Source organism: Heterodontus francisci, chromosome 4 (genome assembly GCF_036365525.1).
Source record: "Heterodontus francisci isolate sHetFra1 chromosome 4, sHetFra1.hap1, whole genome shotgun sequence".
Taxonomy (NCBI): Eukaryota; Metazoa; Chordata; class Chondrichthyes; order Heterodontiformes; family Heterodontidae; genus Heterodontus; species Heterodontus francisci.
The window spans coordinates 170,163,831-170,179,682 of NC_090374.1; the positions used below are offsets into that span (position 1 = coordinate 170,163,831).

Below are 15,852 nucleotides of genomic sequence, written 5' to 3' on the forward strand. Positions count from 1 at the left end.
AACCCATGTAACCCACTGTAAAACAAAGCCTGAAATATCACAACCTAATTGAGGAAAGTAACTTCTGAAACTGAAAAGTTCATGCTTTACCTAGTTTTAAACATTTTACAGCATAAAACAAATAATTCTGGTTGCTTTCATTGTCCTGAAAATGGTGGTGGGGGAGGAAGGTATTCAAACAGCAGTTCTGCTGTCAATCATAAAAGTTTATTCAAATTGTATATATGCCATAATGGACAAAATGTGTGCTGGATATAACATATCAAATCTCCCATGGCATTATTCAAGTCAAGTTGGATGATACAATCTAAGGACTGAGTGTCATACTGTATTAGTGTGCTTCCAGATAGAAAGATGTCCTTTTGAGGTCACAAAGTCTAATTGTTGTTAAGTAATCACTACCACAGGTCACAGATTGGTGAGGGAGCCATGCGTTTAAAGTACTTCTAAGTTACAGAATTCAGATTTGAAGCACCCAGTTTTATTTTTAAATCTATTCATAGGATGTGGGCATCGCTGCCAAAGATAGCATTTATTGTCCATTCACACATATTAGGCAATTAACATTTTAATTAACCCAGTGTTAGATCATTAACTTTCTACCTTTCTTTAACAAAATATGCCATCTCAAATGCAACAAACAAGATGCGCACTAGGTAGCTCATATTTGTCTTGCAAGAGATCACCAATGACATTAAGTGTGATATGCTGTTTTAAAAGGACAAGCATCACATAAAAGTGTCAGCTGTAGCTCAGTTGGTAGCACTCTTGCCTCTGAATCACAGGATTCTGGGTTCAAGTTCCACTCCAAGACTTAAAGCAGCTCAAAAATCCAGTACAGTACTGAGGGATAGCTGCACTGTCAGAGGTGCCCTCTTTCGGATGGGAAGTAAAAGATCCCATGGCACTATTTCAAAGAGCAAGGGAGTTATCCCTGGTGTCCTGCCCAATATTCAACCCTCAATCAACATCATAAAAACAGATTATCTGGTCATTATCACATTGCTGTTTGTGAGAGCTTGCTATATGCAAATTGCGTTAATGTAGGAAATGTGGCAGCCAGTGATTACACTTCAAAAGTACTTCCTTGGCTGTAAAGCACTTTGAGATGTCCGGTGGTCACAAAAAGCACTATATAAAATGCAAGTCTTTCTTTCACATACAACAGAATATATTATGCTGCTAAGGTGAAGTTGTATTTCTTTAATACCTGAATAAGTTCAAGTTTAATTGCTCTTTAGGTTACAGGTCATTGGTTTGGTAAAGTCTTGTAGAGGTTTCAGATATTCAGAGTCCTGCGTAAAGTGGCTTTGTTTTGTTATACTTTACAGCATCTGGAATATGATGTTGTGGATAGGAAATGTGCACATTATTTTGAACTGTCAATGCCAATCTGAGTGGAGAAGGAAAATGGTAGCCAAAAACTGGCGAAGGAATTGTTTGAACTATTTGATCATTTTTTGTACTTGCTGATTCATGAATGATAACTCAATGAAATCTTTCTGGTTACTCATTTCTCATGATTTTTGCTGCATTCATATTTAGCCAACATTCAATCACAGATTGTAACGCAATTTGAAATTTGTAAATTACATAAAAGTTTAGTTACATACGAAAGATATTAATTTTATGATATGCAATACAAATTTATTCATGAAAATTACTATTTACAAATTTCTCAATTTCTTTCTGGAAACATTAGGTTTTCTTGTACCTTTCAATTGTGCATGTACTTTGTGAACTGAGTCTATTCTGTCTTCTGAAGTGCATCTCACAACACTGGCTTCCTTCTTGGCCACAGCTAGCTCATACTCCAGGGTCTGTCGCAGTGCTTCTCCTTTCTCCAGTTGTGCTCGCAGCCTAGTAATATGGCTTTCAAATGTTGAACGCTGTGGAAATAAAATGGCATTAATTGGTTAAATGCACTTACAAAAATATAAAGTGCAATTTCTCTCTCAGCATTATATTCACTAATACTGAACCTCAGTGTTGCCTAGGGAAGTGGATGGACAACAATAGAACAGCATGGACAGTAGCCACAAAAACTTGCTTCCACAGCAGGATAGAATAATGTAATCAGTGAAATTTAAACATTTCCTACTATGGCATAAGAAAAACAACACCCTTTACTACTCTACGTTCACACATTTCATATCCAAATACATATTGATAAAAGAATACATTTGCACATTTTCTCCAACTTAACCTCCGGGAGGTCTACAGACCAAACACTGTAGATATTAAATCATTAAAACACACACCACAGAAAAAAAAATCTAAAAAAAATTTTAAAAAATAGAGTTAGCTTAGAGTGTATAGTCCTTTAAAAAAAGGGCGGCACAGTGGCGAAGTGGTTAGCACCACAGCCTCACAGCTCCGGAGACCCGGGTTCAATTCTGGGTACTGCCTGTGTGGAGTTTGCAAGTTCTCCCTGTGTCTGCGTGGGTTTTCTCCGGGTGCTCCGGTTTCCTCCCACAAGCCAAAAGACTTGTTGGTAGGTAAATTGGCCATTATAAATTGCCCCTAGTATAGGTAGGTGGTAGGGAAATATAGAGACAGGTGGGGATGTGGTAGGAATATGGGATTAGTGTAGGATTAGTATAAATGGGTGGTTGATGGTCGGCACAGACTCGGTGGGCCGGAGGGCCTGTTTCAGTGCCGTATCTCTATTACAAAAAAGAGAACATGGAATGAAAAGGGAAGTTTCAAACTGGTCAATTCATTATCCTTACAGAATGTACATAATATTTTAGGTTGTAGACTGGCTGTTTAAGACTACAGAATTAATAGGAAAGACCAGATTATCAAACAGTAAACACCAGGCATATCAACTTGATTCTGAAGACAATCTGTTCCTTCATAAGTAGAAATATTTTATTCAATTAATCCTTTCAGAAAAATGTGTTTTTAGATATTTAAAAGAAATTCAACCTCAATTATCTAATTGGGAGCTGACTCCCAAGCAAGATTGCCAGTGAAATCAATTATAGCCCTTTGTACCCCAGAGCAGCTCCACTACAAAAGAGACACAGCCTCAAGACAGCCGTACAATCACAAATAGCCACACTACTGAGATTGAGATCTCCAGCGTGCTACATGACAATCTCCATAACAGCATTAAGTCGGACTTTCAAGAATATATCTGAGAAGGTTTATTATGAGACCATGGGAATAGAGAGGCCACCACGAGATGGCAAGGTTGAGGGTAACCGTGAATATGGGTAGGAGAGTTTATAAGGAGGGAGAGGTTGTGGGAGGACAGAGGGGCTGTAAACTCAGAGCATGATGAGTTGAGATGGAGGTTGAAATCACCAAGGATGAGAAGTTGCTCAATGCAGCGGTTGAGGGAAGAAAGCAGTGGTGACAACTCAGTGAGCGTGGTACTTGGATGGGGAGCAGGGAACAAGAATTTTGAAGGAGCACAGCTTGGAGATGAAATGGAGTTATGAGAGAATAATTACACCAGGTCATGCAGATATAATTCAGACCCTATCAAATCCATACATTCGGTCCTTATTCTTATAAAATACTTTCCAAGACACATGCAGCAATTTGCGAAGCAAATTAGAATTGGTTACAACAAAGGCATTTCTCTACATTGAAGACCAAGAAGCTAGAAGACAAAACAAAGAGACTACAGCACCTCACAGGTAGGATGCTGTACTTGAGACAAGTTTATATAGGCAGTTTCCATTATAAATTTCTGTGTCCACATTTATGATAAAGTTAACACAAGTAGTATGTGCAGATGTAAGATTAATATCAGATTATATAGAGAGGCATCACATCTTATTACTGCAGAGAACTTACAGCTGAGGCAATTTGCATGAGTGTCATTGTGTATTAGCGTTATGATCGACTGACATTGTCATACTATTATGATCCCCATGGAGACCAACAAACCCCTCAAAAAAAATCCACCGACTGACCCCAATTTAGCAATCAATAACCAAACGGACAAGATTTCACTTCTATAAATTTTACTTTAACACTCAAACCAAAACCAACATAAAGTAAACATGAACTAACGGTTTAAACCAAGATCGATGTACATATATCTTAAAGGTTACACATTAACTATCAGATGGTACAAGGTATATCTCAAGTCCTTTGGCAATCCTATTGGCAGGATATTGCCAAACCGTCACAAAATCCTTCAGGTCTTTGAACTTTTCAAGTAGATCTCCAGATTCCCGTCTCCCAAGTTACAAACACCTGTTTCCACTTGGTGACAGTTTCTCTGCAATCTGAACCCCACTAATATCATCTACACCAAAACTGCACACCTTTCTGGAACTTTCGTGTGATTTGCTCACAACAGGCCTGGTGGTGTAGCTTCATTGGTCACGCCTTATGTAACCCTTTAAGGCAGCGGAAACAGCAATAGCAACTTGTATTTTACAAAGGGTTAGCTCCCAGAAAACAGGTTCAGTTCAGCAGCTCTTGGAAACTTTTTCAACCAACACCCAGCTTTGCAGTCTCTCTAAACAACCACTCTGCCAGCTTTGCAGCCGGCTTGTGAAACGGAATCCCAAACTCCAATCACGTGCTTCTGGTTAAAAAAAACTGCTTGTTGTTTCTCAGTCACAGGACTGTTTGTCTAACCTGGATATGACTCCCCAGAACCAGGAAACCTTTAGTTTCAAATTTCAAATCAGGATTTGTCTCAAAAAAATACACTTAGAATCCAAAGTTGAAGCACCCAACAAGTCAGCTACACAGAATGCAGACGAGGTCTCCATCACAATACCACTAGAAGGGCATTTGACAGTAAATGTCCAGCATTCAGTACATCACAAACAATCAATGTAATGTAGATAAAACTTACAACTCAAACCAAAATTTTTGTAAATCTAAAGATATCAGTTGTTAACTTCCATGTGAGCGTCATCGCACATAAACATTGATTCCATGGAGAGATACTACAGAACAAAAATGTATCAATTAAACACTTGGATCCAGTCTGACCTCCACCTTCCATAAACGCCAAGCGGCCTCATCCTGTGCTTTACTAAGCCCTACTTACCAATCATCCTTATCCCCAGTGACTCATGCTGTCTTTCAATAGATCTTGCTTGAAGTCTATATCTACAAATTGTACAGCTAATATGCCGCCTTACAAGTTCTCTCACTCCTCTGACTTTAGCATCCTGTGCGTCTTTTACCCCCACTCCACTTTCAATGGCAGGGACTTCAGCCACCTCAGCTCTACTCTTTACAACTTCTCCCAAATTTCCACAGCTCTCGCTCTCTCACTACCTTAAAGAAACAGGTTTGGGAAGATTTTTAAAACATGTCTCTGTTCATCTCACCTAATCATCCTGCAAGACTCGCTCCTTTCTTCTAAAATTTCTTGGGAGCTTTCTTTCCTATGTTAAACATACTATATAAATATAAAATGTTAATCAATACCATGAAGTAATCCCAAGTAGAACAAAGGTCACCACCCAGGCACCAATATAACTGGGAAGATCAACAAGTACAAATATGGAGAAAAATAATTACATAAAATTACAATTTTGCTTAATTCATAGTACTGTCTGCATGGTCCAATAAAGGCACTAATCTTCATACAAACTAGACATTCCACATAAATAATTCTGCAAGCCTACCTCTTCATTAAATTTGCTGGTTAGTTCCAATTTTTCTTTTTCCACTTTATTCAGCTTCCACCTGAGATCAGTGCAACTGCAGTCACCATCCCCAGGTTGCAACTGTTTCATTTGATTTTGGAGCTGATTAATGGTACTTTGCAATCTGAGTAAAGAATTTTTAAAAATACATTTATATATCATATATCATGACCTTAGGACATCTGAAAGAGGTTCAGAGCTAATGAAGTACCTTTGAAGTTGGAAGATAAGGAAGTGAGGCTGCCAGTTTGTGCATAGCAAGATCCCACAAACAGCAATGAGATAAATGCACAGCTGGATCATGTTTGTGATGGGGCTGATTGAGGGATAAATGGGCAGATACCATGCAACCTCCCCTGCTTCTCTTCAAATAGTGCGTTGGGATCTTTTACATTCACCCATAGGGCAGATAGGCTTTGGTTTAAAGTCCATAAGATTGTTCAACACAAAAAAAAGTAAACTTTAAACACTTTACATCAAACTAATCCACAATTGTGACTTTAAGCGTATTTTCAATCCAGGAGTATTTTTCCAGTCATATTAAAAAATTAGAGAAATTACAGAAATATGCCAAATATGGTATGATTAATCATTTATCCTTTTTCCATACATGAATGATTCATTGACCGGCAATGTCTATTTCTATGGATTACTACAGCTACCCTACCTTTCAATTTCATTAGCAGTAGAATTTTGCTTTTGCTGAGATAACAGTTTTGGGATGAGGAGATTCCTGGGTTCTCTGCTAGTTCTCAACTGAACAATCTGGGAGCTGTTACCCGTTCCATTGCGGGAACGTCGCAGAGGATCTTGCAAATCTGCAGCAGACATAACTTCCTTGCTCCTACATGTTTTAAAACCTTTAAGTAAACAGAAATAAAAGTTTTCAGGACTAAAATGTAAACATTCGATAATCTAGGAAAATCATTCGAGAGAGGGAAAGCCTTACTCGCCACGCTGTCTAAAACACCCGTATACAAGAACCCGTGGATGTGGGAGTTAAGAAAGTAACACATTTAACTACAACCTTAAAGTATCCTGCAGTTCAATTATGCAGTTTGTTCTAGGTCAGTGCATGTTAAAGGAACGAAGCATTAAAAATGAAAAGCCTAACTGTGAACGATCCAGTCCTTATACTTATCCCGTTATTTCAATCAGGAAGGTAAAAGACCATGAGGAACACGGAACCTGAGACACACTTACTGCTCACTTCTCGCCCACTAATGAATTCGCCCCGGCCTGGTGACCACTTCGTGCTGGAAAACACGGAAAAGGTCGTGTTTGTAACCAAGGGCATTAGGCTCTCACTCCGGTGGATCGAGAAGGAAAAGAATGTCAAGCAGATTAATTGAAACGCAAAGTACAAAACGGTTTTCTGTTGTTATAAGTGGGGTTTGCGACAGGACGGCAGACAGTGCAGTACACAACTGTTGCGTTTCACAGTCGGGCATTGTGAGGGGAGGCGGGGTTGGCCAGGGGGGCGAGGGCTGGGTTGACCACAGGGAGGGGGGCAGGGAGGGGGGCGGGGAGAAAGGGGCGGGGCGGCACAAACATTTGAAACTATGCCATGTTTGCAGACATTCCACACAGGAGAAGCCCAATTTCCCCCATCCTACCTGTCTTTCTCTTCACACAGGGAAGGGAAGGGGAGGGGGGTGTGGTTCTGAGGTGGTCAGACACCCAGGAAGTGGGGCGAGGTACACAGGAAGTAGGAGATAACCACTGTTAACGTAACTGTACTATGTGACTGATCCAGAGGCGTGGACTAATGATCCAGAGACATGATTTCAAGTCCCACAACAACTGGAAAATGTAAATTCAATTCATTAAATCTGGAATAAAAATCTCTGATCAGCAATGCTTCCTCCAATGTCCCGCTGCTGTACGTATGCCTGTTGGATTGCCAATTCTCCAAGACTGCTGCACAACTGCAGATCTTAAAGGGACCGCAGCTTGTGCACACCGTTAGTCCCCTGGGTGGCACATTCCCCACCGCTGTTCTGCCGCACCCCTGTGCAGCTTAGATGGAACGTTGAGTCTCAGTAATGGTGACCATGAAACCAGAATGTTGTAAAAACCCATCTGGTTCACTAATGTCCATTAGGAAAGGAAATCTACCATCCTTACCTGGTCTGGCCTATATGTGATTCCAGATGCACAGCAATATGGTTGATTCTTAACTGCCCTCTGAAATGGCCTAGCAAGCCACTCACATGTGTCAAACCTCTATGAAAGACAATAAAACTGGGTACCACCTGGCATCGATCAAGATACTGGAAATGCCAGAGGCACAGCCTGCCCAGTAAACCTTGCAAAGGCCTCCTCACTAACATCTGGGGACTTTGTCAAAAATGGGACAGCTGTCTCTCAGACTTGTCAAGCAACAGCCTGACAATCACATGCTCAGAGTCATAATTTTCAGCCAATTTCTAATCACCATCCTTGAGTATGTGCTGTACCACCAGCAAGACAGACCCACCAAGAGGTCAGAAGGGAGTGGCCCTGGGAGTCCTCAACATTGACTCCGGATCCCATGAAGTCTCGCATCAGGTCAAACATGGGGAAAGAAACCTCCCGCTGATTACGACCTACCGCCCCCCCCCCCCCCCCTCCCTCAGCTGATGAATCAGTGCTCCTCCACTTTGAACACTTGGAAAAAGCACAGAGGGTTACAAGGCACTGTGGACCAGCAGCAGCAGAATTGCATTCAAACACAATCTGTAACCTCATGGCCTGGCATATCCCTCACTTTACCATTACCATCAAGCCAGGGGACTTACTCTGGTTCAATGAGAAGTGTAGAAAAGCATGCCAGGAGCAGCACCAGGCATAGCCAAAATGAGGTGCTAACCTGGTGAAGCTACAACACAGGACTACTTGCATGATAAACAGCAGAAGCAGCATGTGATCGAACAAAGCAATCCCACAATCAACAGATCTAATCAAAGCTCTGCAATCCTGCCACATCCTGTAATGAATGGCAGTGGACAATTAAACAACTAACAGGAGCAGAAAGCTGCATAAACACCCCCATCCTCAAAGATGGTGTCCAACATGAGAGTGCAAAAGACAAGGCTGAAGTGTTTGCAATCATCTTGAGCCAGAAGTGCCAAGTGGATGATCCATCTCAGCCTCCTCCTGAGGTCCCCAACATCACAGAATCCAGTTTTCAGCCAATTTGATTCACTCCACGTGATGTCAAGAAACAGGTGAGCACACTGGATACATCAAAGACTATGCACCCCAACAACAGGACGGCTGTAGTACGAAAGATTTGTGCTCTAGAACTAGTCGTGCCCCAAGCCAAGCAGTTCCAGTACAGCTACAATATTGGCATTACCTGACAATGAGGAAAATTGCCTAGGTATGTCCTGTCCACAAAAAGCAAGATAAATCTAATCTGGCCAATTACCACCCCATCAGTCTACTCTTGATCATCAGCAAAGTGATGGAAAGTGGCACTGAAGTGCTATCATGCAGCACTTACATGTAAGTAACTTGTTGGCCAATGCTCAGTTTGGGTTCTGCCAGAACTACCCAACTCCAGACCACATTACAGCCTTTGTATACACATGGACAAAAGAGCTGAATTCCAGAGGTGAGGAGAGAGTGACTGCCCTTGACATCAAGGCAACATTTGACCGAGTATGGCATCAAGGCGCATTTGTCGAACTGAGGTCAACAGGAATGAGGGGGAAGAATCTCTACTAGCTGAGTCTGACCTAACACAACGAAAGAAGATTGTGGTTGTTGGAAGCCAATCATCTCAGCCCCAGGACATCGCTGCAGGAGGTGCTCAGGTCAGTGTCCTAGGCCCAACTATTTTCAGTTGCTTCATCAGTGAGTGACCTTCCTCTCATCATAAGGTCAGCGTGGGCATAGTATTAAGTTCCATTTACAACTCCTCAGGTAATGAGTTTACTGGGCTGATATTCATGCCACACAAGTGCCAGTCGATTGTCATCTCTAATGAGATAGTCTAATCACCTCTGGCAATCAATGCTATTACAATTGTCAAATCCCCCACCATCAACCATCCTGGGGGTTACTATTGACCAGAAACATAACTGGACCAGCCACTAAAGACTGTGATTACAAAAGCAGGTCAGAGGCTGGGTAATCTGTGGCAAGCAGCTCACTTTATGGCTCTCAAAAGCCTTTCCACAAGGCACAAGTCAGGAGTGTGATGGACTACTTTCCACTTGCCTGGAAGGCTCCAACACTCAAGAAGCTCAACACCATCCAGAACAAAGTTACTATTTGATCAGTACGCATCCACCTTAAACATTCACTCCAACCACCATCAGCACACAGTCGGAGTAGTTTGTACCATCAAGATGTACTGCAGCAACTCACGAAGGCTTCTTCGACAGTACCTCCCAAACCCATAACCTCTACCCCCTAGAAAGACAAGGGCAGGCGATGCATGGGAGCACTACCACCTCCAAGTTAGATACCATTCTGACTTGGAAATACATTGCTGTTCCTTTATCCCCCACTCCCCTGGGTTAAAATCCTGGAACTCTCTCCCTAACAGCACCTTGTTAGTACTTACACCACATGGACTGCAGCAGTTCCACACGACAGCTCACCATGAAGGCAGTTAGGGATGGGTGATAGTAGATGCTGGTCTTGCCAGCAATGCCCATATACTGCGAATGAATTAAAGAGAAAATAGGAGTGAAGTTCCCAAGGGCTGAAAGGGCGAGATACTCAGGGTGGGGATAAGGTGCAAGAGTAAAGTACCCGGGGGGCTGGGGGAGCAGGAGTATCTAGTCAGTAGTTTAAGAGCAGGTTTGGGGAGGGGATGGTAAATTGGAGTTTGGGGCAGGTACAAGGGAAGGGAAGAGTGGGGAGTGCAGGGTGGTACCCAGAGGTTGGAGGACAGGTGCGTGGGCAGGGTGGTGCCCAAGAGTTTGGGCAGGTACCGGGGCAACCACAATCCGTGCAGCATCAGACGAACACCGTCGCGCGCGTAACAAGAGGCCGCCCGCCCCCAACCCACAGCCCCACATCATCCCGGATCAAGCCTATTAAATAAATAAGAGGAGAGAAAACAACACGTTTGATGCCATCGCCCGCGCTGCAGCCGAGCTCCCACCTGCTCCCCGTGGCCATTCCTGTGTTTAAATGTCCCGCGCGGAGCCTCGGCCTCGAACCGAGCGGAGCAGAGCATCGGTTAAAAACTCAACTGAACTCCTTTCTCTCTCTTCCGCCCCGCAGTTTCACTTCCGCTCATGGGGCAGAAGCATCTGCACTATGATTGGCGGAACGTTTCCCTCATGCGTCATGACGTACGTGCGTGACGGGCCTCCTGACAATCGGACGCGTTGCCCAGTAACGGGAGCCAGATGCTGCGCGTGCGCACTGAGCACTGTTAACTGCCAGCTCTGTTCGCGCGCTCTGCGGGCGGCAAATGGTGGAGATGGAGAATGAGGGGAGCAACATACTGCTGGTCAATCCTACACACTGTTCCAATATTACTCAACATACGGCAGCCTTGGCTCAGCGAGTAACCCAAACTCTACAGTACAGGACTGAGGGAGTGCTGCACTGTCGGAGGGGCAGTACTGAGGGAGTGCTGTTCTGTTGGAGGGGCAGTACTGAGGGAGTGCTGCACTGTCGGAGGGGCAGTACTGAGGGAGTGCTGCACTGTCGGAGGGGCAGTACTGAGGGAGTGCTGCACTGTCGGAGGGGCAGTACTGAGGGAGCCCTACAATGTGAGAGGGTCAGTACTAAGGGAGTGCTGCACTGTCGGAGGGGCAGTACTGAGGGAGCCCTACAATGTGAGAGGGTCAGTACTAAGGGAGTGCTGCACTGTCGGAGGGGCAGTACTGAGGGAGCCCTACACTGAGAGGGGCAGTACTGAGGGGGCCTTACAATGTGAGAGGGTCAGTACTGAGGGAGTGCTGCACTGGCGGAGTGATGCACTGTTGGAGGGGCACTACTGAGGGAGCCCTACATTGTGAGAGGGTCAGTACTGAGGGAGCCCTACACTGAGAGGGGCAGTACTGAGGGAGTGCTGCACTGTCGGATGGGCAGTACTGAGGGAGCGCTGCACTGTCGGAGGGGCAGTACTGAGGGAACGCTGCACTGTCGGAGGGACAGTACTGAGGGAGTGCTGCACTGGCGGAGGGTCAGTACTGAGGGAGTGCTGCACGGTCGGAGGGGCAGTACTGAGGGATTGCTGCACTGTCGGAGAGGCAGTACTGAGGGAATGCTGCACTGTCAGAGGGGCAGTTCTGAGGGAGGGCTGCACTGGCGGAGGGTCAGTACTGAGGGAGCCCTACAATGTGAGGGTCAATACTGAGGGAGTACTGCACTGTCGGAGGGGCAGTACTGAGGGAGCCCTACACTGAGAGGGGCAGTACTGAGGGAGCGCTGCACTGTCAGAGGGCCAGTACTGAGGGAGCGCTGCGCGCTGCACTGTCAGAGGGGCAGTACTGAGGGAGCCCGACAATTTGAGAGGGTCAGTACTGAGGTAGTGCTGCACTGTCAGAGGGGCAGTACTGAGGGAGCCCCACAACGTGAGAGGGTCAGTACTGAGGGAGGGCTGCACTGTGAGAGGGGCAGTACTGAGGGAGTGCTGCACTGTCGGAGGGGCAGTATTGAGGGAGCCCTACAATGTGAGAGGGTCAGTACTAAGGGAGTGCTGCACTGTCGGAGGGGCAGTACTGAGGGAGCCCTACATTGAGAGGGGCAGTACTGAGGGAGCCCTACAATGTGAGAGGGTCAGTACTGAGGGAGGGCTGCACTAGCGGAGTGCTGCACTGTTGGAGCTGCAGTACTGAGGGAGCCCTACAATGTGAGAGGGTCAGTACTGAGGGAGTACTGCACTGTCGGAGGGGCAGTACTGAGGGAGCCCTACACTGAGAGGGGCAGTACTGAGGGAGTGCTGCACTGTCGGATGGGCAGTACTGAGGGAGCACTGCACTGTCGGAGGGGCAGTACTGAGGGAACGCTGCACTGTCGGAGGGACAGTACTGAGGGAGTGCTGCACTGGCGGAGGGTCAGTACTGAGGGTGTGCTGCACGGTCGGAGGGGCAGTACTGAGGGATTGCTGCACTGTCGGAGAGGCAGTACTGAGGGAATGCTGCACTGTCAGAGGGGCAGTACTGAGGGAGGGCTGCACTGGCGGAGGGTCAGTACTGAGGGAGCCCTACAATGTGAGAGGGTCAATACTGAGGGAGTACTGCACTGTCGGAGGGGCAGTACTGAGGGAGCCCTACACTGAGAGGGGCAGTACTGAGGGAGCGCTGCACTGTCAGAGGGGCAGTACTGAGGGAGCGCTGCGCGCTGCACTGTCGGATGGGCAGTACTGAGGGAGCCCTACAATGCGAGAGGGTCAGTACTGAGGTAGTGCTGCACTGTCAGAGGGGCAGTACTGAGGGAGCCCTACAATGTGAGAGGGTCAGTACTGAGGGAGGGCTGCACTGAGGGAGTGCTGCACTGTCGGAGGGGCAGTATTGAGGGAGCCATACAATGTGAGAGGGTCAGTACTGAGGGAGGGCTGCACTGGCGGAGTGCTGCACTGTTGGAGGGGCAGTACTGAGGGAGCCCTACAATGTGAGAGGGTCAGTACTGAGGGAGTACTGCACTGTCGGAGGGGCAGTACTGAGGGAGCCCTACACTGAGAGGGGCAGTATTGAGGGAGTGCTGCACTGTCGGATGGGCAGTACTGAGGGAGCGCTGCACTGTCGGAGGGGCAGTACTGAGGGAACGCTGCACTGTCGGAGGGACAGTACTGAGGGAGTGCTGCACTGGCGGAGGGTCAGTACTGAGGGTGTGCTGCACGGTCGGAGGGGCAGTACTGAGGGATTGCTGCACTGTCTGAGGGGCAGTACTGAGGGATTGCTGCACTGTCGGAGAGGCAGTACTGAGGGAATGCTGCACTGTCGGAGGGGCAGTACTGAGGGAGCCCTACAATGTGAGAGGGTCAGTACTGAGGGAGGGCTGCACTGGCGGAGGGTCAGTACTGAGGGAGCCCTACAATGTGAGAGGGTCAGTACTGAGGGAGTGCTGCACTGTCGGAGGGGCAGTACTGAGGGAGCCCTACAATGTGAGAGGCTCAGTACTGAGGGAGGGCTGCACTGGCGGAGGGTCAGTACTGAGGGAGCCCTACAATGTGAGAGGGTCAATACTGAGGGAGTGCTGCACTGTCGGAGGGGCAGTACTGAGGGAGCCCTACACTGAGAGGGGCAGTACTGAGGGAGTGCTGCACTGGCGGAGGGTCAGTACTGAGGGTATGCTGCACGGTCGGAGGGGCAGTACTGAGGGAGCCCTACACTGAGAGGGGCAGTACTGAGGGAGCCCTAAACTGAGAGGGTCAGTACTGAGGGAGTGCTGCACTGTCGGAGGGGCAGTACTGAGGGAGCGCTACACTGTGAGAGGGTCAGTACTGAGGGAGTGCTGCACTGTCGGAGGGACAGTACTGAGAGAGCCCTACACTTTGAGAGGAGTGGTACTGAGGGAGCACTGCACTGTCGGATGGGCAGTACTGAGGGAGCACTGCACTGTCGGAGGGTCAGTACTGAGGGAGCACTGCACTGTCAGAGGGTCAGTACTGAGGGAGCGCTGCATTGTCGGAGGAGCAGTACTGAGGGAGTGCGACGCTGTCGGAGGGTTAGTACTGAGTAAGTGCTTTACTGTTGGAGGAGCAGTACTGAGGGAGCACTGCACTCACGGGGGAGCTGTACAGAGGGAGTGCTACGCTGTCGGAGGGTCAGTCCTGAGGGAGCGCTGCACTGTTGGAGGAGCAGTACTGAGGGAGCGCTGCACTGTTGGAGGAGCAGTACTGAGGGTGCGCTGCACTGTCGGAGGAGCAGTACTGAGGGAGTGCTGCACTGTCGGAGGAGCAATACTGAGGGAGTGCTGCACTGTCAAGTGGGCTTTCTGACTCAGGCAAGAGACTGAGCCATGGTTGACACAGAGAGAGAGCGAGAGTACAGAATATGCCAGCGATCTCTCCATACAAAACTGACATCTTGAGCAACAGACTACTGTGTTTCTGTCGAGACAGGTTTCGTCAACAGGACCTGGAGTATCCGCTTGATTTCGCTGTTTTCTTTTGGCATAATTCACCCGATATTGGCTAACCGCTGCAATATATTGCAGAAATTTAAGCACAATTGCGTTCAGCAGAACTCGAGTTTCCGTGATGGTTTGAGCCAGATTTAAAAACATTGTGCGAGAAGTTCTTCATCCACAAAGCTATTCACATACCCCTGGTTAATTAATCACCATTGGGGAGTTTCCGCTAATTGTGCTTGTTTGCAGACCTTCCAGCAGGCTCCAAAAATTAAGCTGGAACTTTTGGGCACACCTAAAATAATAGTTATAAAAGCAAAAATACTGTGGATACTGAAAATCTGAAATAAAAACAGGAAATGCTAGAAATGGTCAGACGGTCAGCCAGCATCTTTGGGAAGAGAAACAGAGTTAGCATTTCTGGTTGATGGCGTTTCATCAGAACTCAAATTTACTGGGCAATGGAGCAAGAACAGAGGAGTGGGACCTATTGGATGGCTCTTTCAAAGAGTTGGCACAGGCACAATGGGCCTAATGGTCTCCTGTGCTGTATAATTTTTTTCTGAATTCTGACAAGTTCATTGACCTGAAACGTTAACTCTGTTCCTCTCTCCACAGATGCTGCCAGAAACTAAGACGTACGCTTTCAAAGGTTGTGAATTTTTAAAAAAAAATTACTAATGGACCAACTCGAAAATAGTTTTGTATATTTTTTAAAAATCATTTTCAGTAATTTAAAATTGAGTTACTCACAGGTGGTGGATTGACCCTGTGATTTAAAATGCTTAATTTTCGCGATAAACCCATTTTCACTTTATTAATCAAATCGCACAGGTTTACCACCCTTAAGTATATCAAAGAATATTCTTTAAAAGCAATTTTTTTTTTTGAATTACATTTTAAATCGCTGCCCAATTGAGCTAGTTGATTGCAGATTTTGTGTTTGACAGTATACAAACCAGTTTGAGCAGAAACTTGCAGTGGGGATGGGGAGATCATTTTTCAAAATGCGTGTCATTTTGGGTGCAATTTGCACCAGAATCACCACTTGCACCCAAAGTAGAAACTCTAAATCTGAGGTGAAATTTATGCTGCATGACTTTGGGGACCTTTAAGTTTTAAAAAGAAGTTTAAGTGCAATCATGAGGTGGTTATCATGAAACAGCAAGTCTAAGTATAATGGAAAACTACT

At 46.2% G+C, this 15,852-nt stretch overlaps 1 protein-coding gene across 6 annotated transcripts in view; it reads right to left on the reverse strand.

The window, feature by feature from the left end:
* The window catches only part of LOC137369376 (coiled-coil domain-containing protein 171-like), a 285,974-nt gene extending 275,131 nt beyond the window's left edge, over positions 1-10,843 (reverse strand). For 3 of the 6 annotated variants that reach the window (XR_010974938.1, XM_068030507.1, XM_068030504.1), the window contains exons 1-4: positions 6,837-7,068; positions 6,301-6,493; positions 5,613-5,757; positions 1,715-1,889 (exon numbers count right to left, since the gene is read on the reverse strand). Coding sequence is in view for 5 of the 6 variants with exons in the window: in XM_068030507.1 (XP_067886608.1) it covers positions 1,715-1,889; positions 5,613-5,757; positions 6,301-6,493; positions 6,837-6,930 (607 nt within the window). In the remaining variant the exon portion in view is untranslated. Of the gene's footprint in view, positions 1-1,714; positions 1,890-5,612; positions 5,758-6,300; positions 6,494-6,836; positions 7,069-7,249; positions 7,297-10,734 lie in introns of those variants that run through there. The other 3 variants (XM_068030505.1, XM_068030506.1, XM_068030508.1) reach the window with 3 other exon arrangements.
* Positions 10,844-15,852: the final 5,009 nt, after the last annotated feature.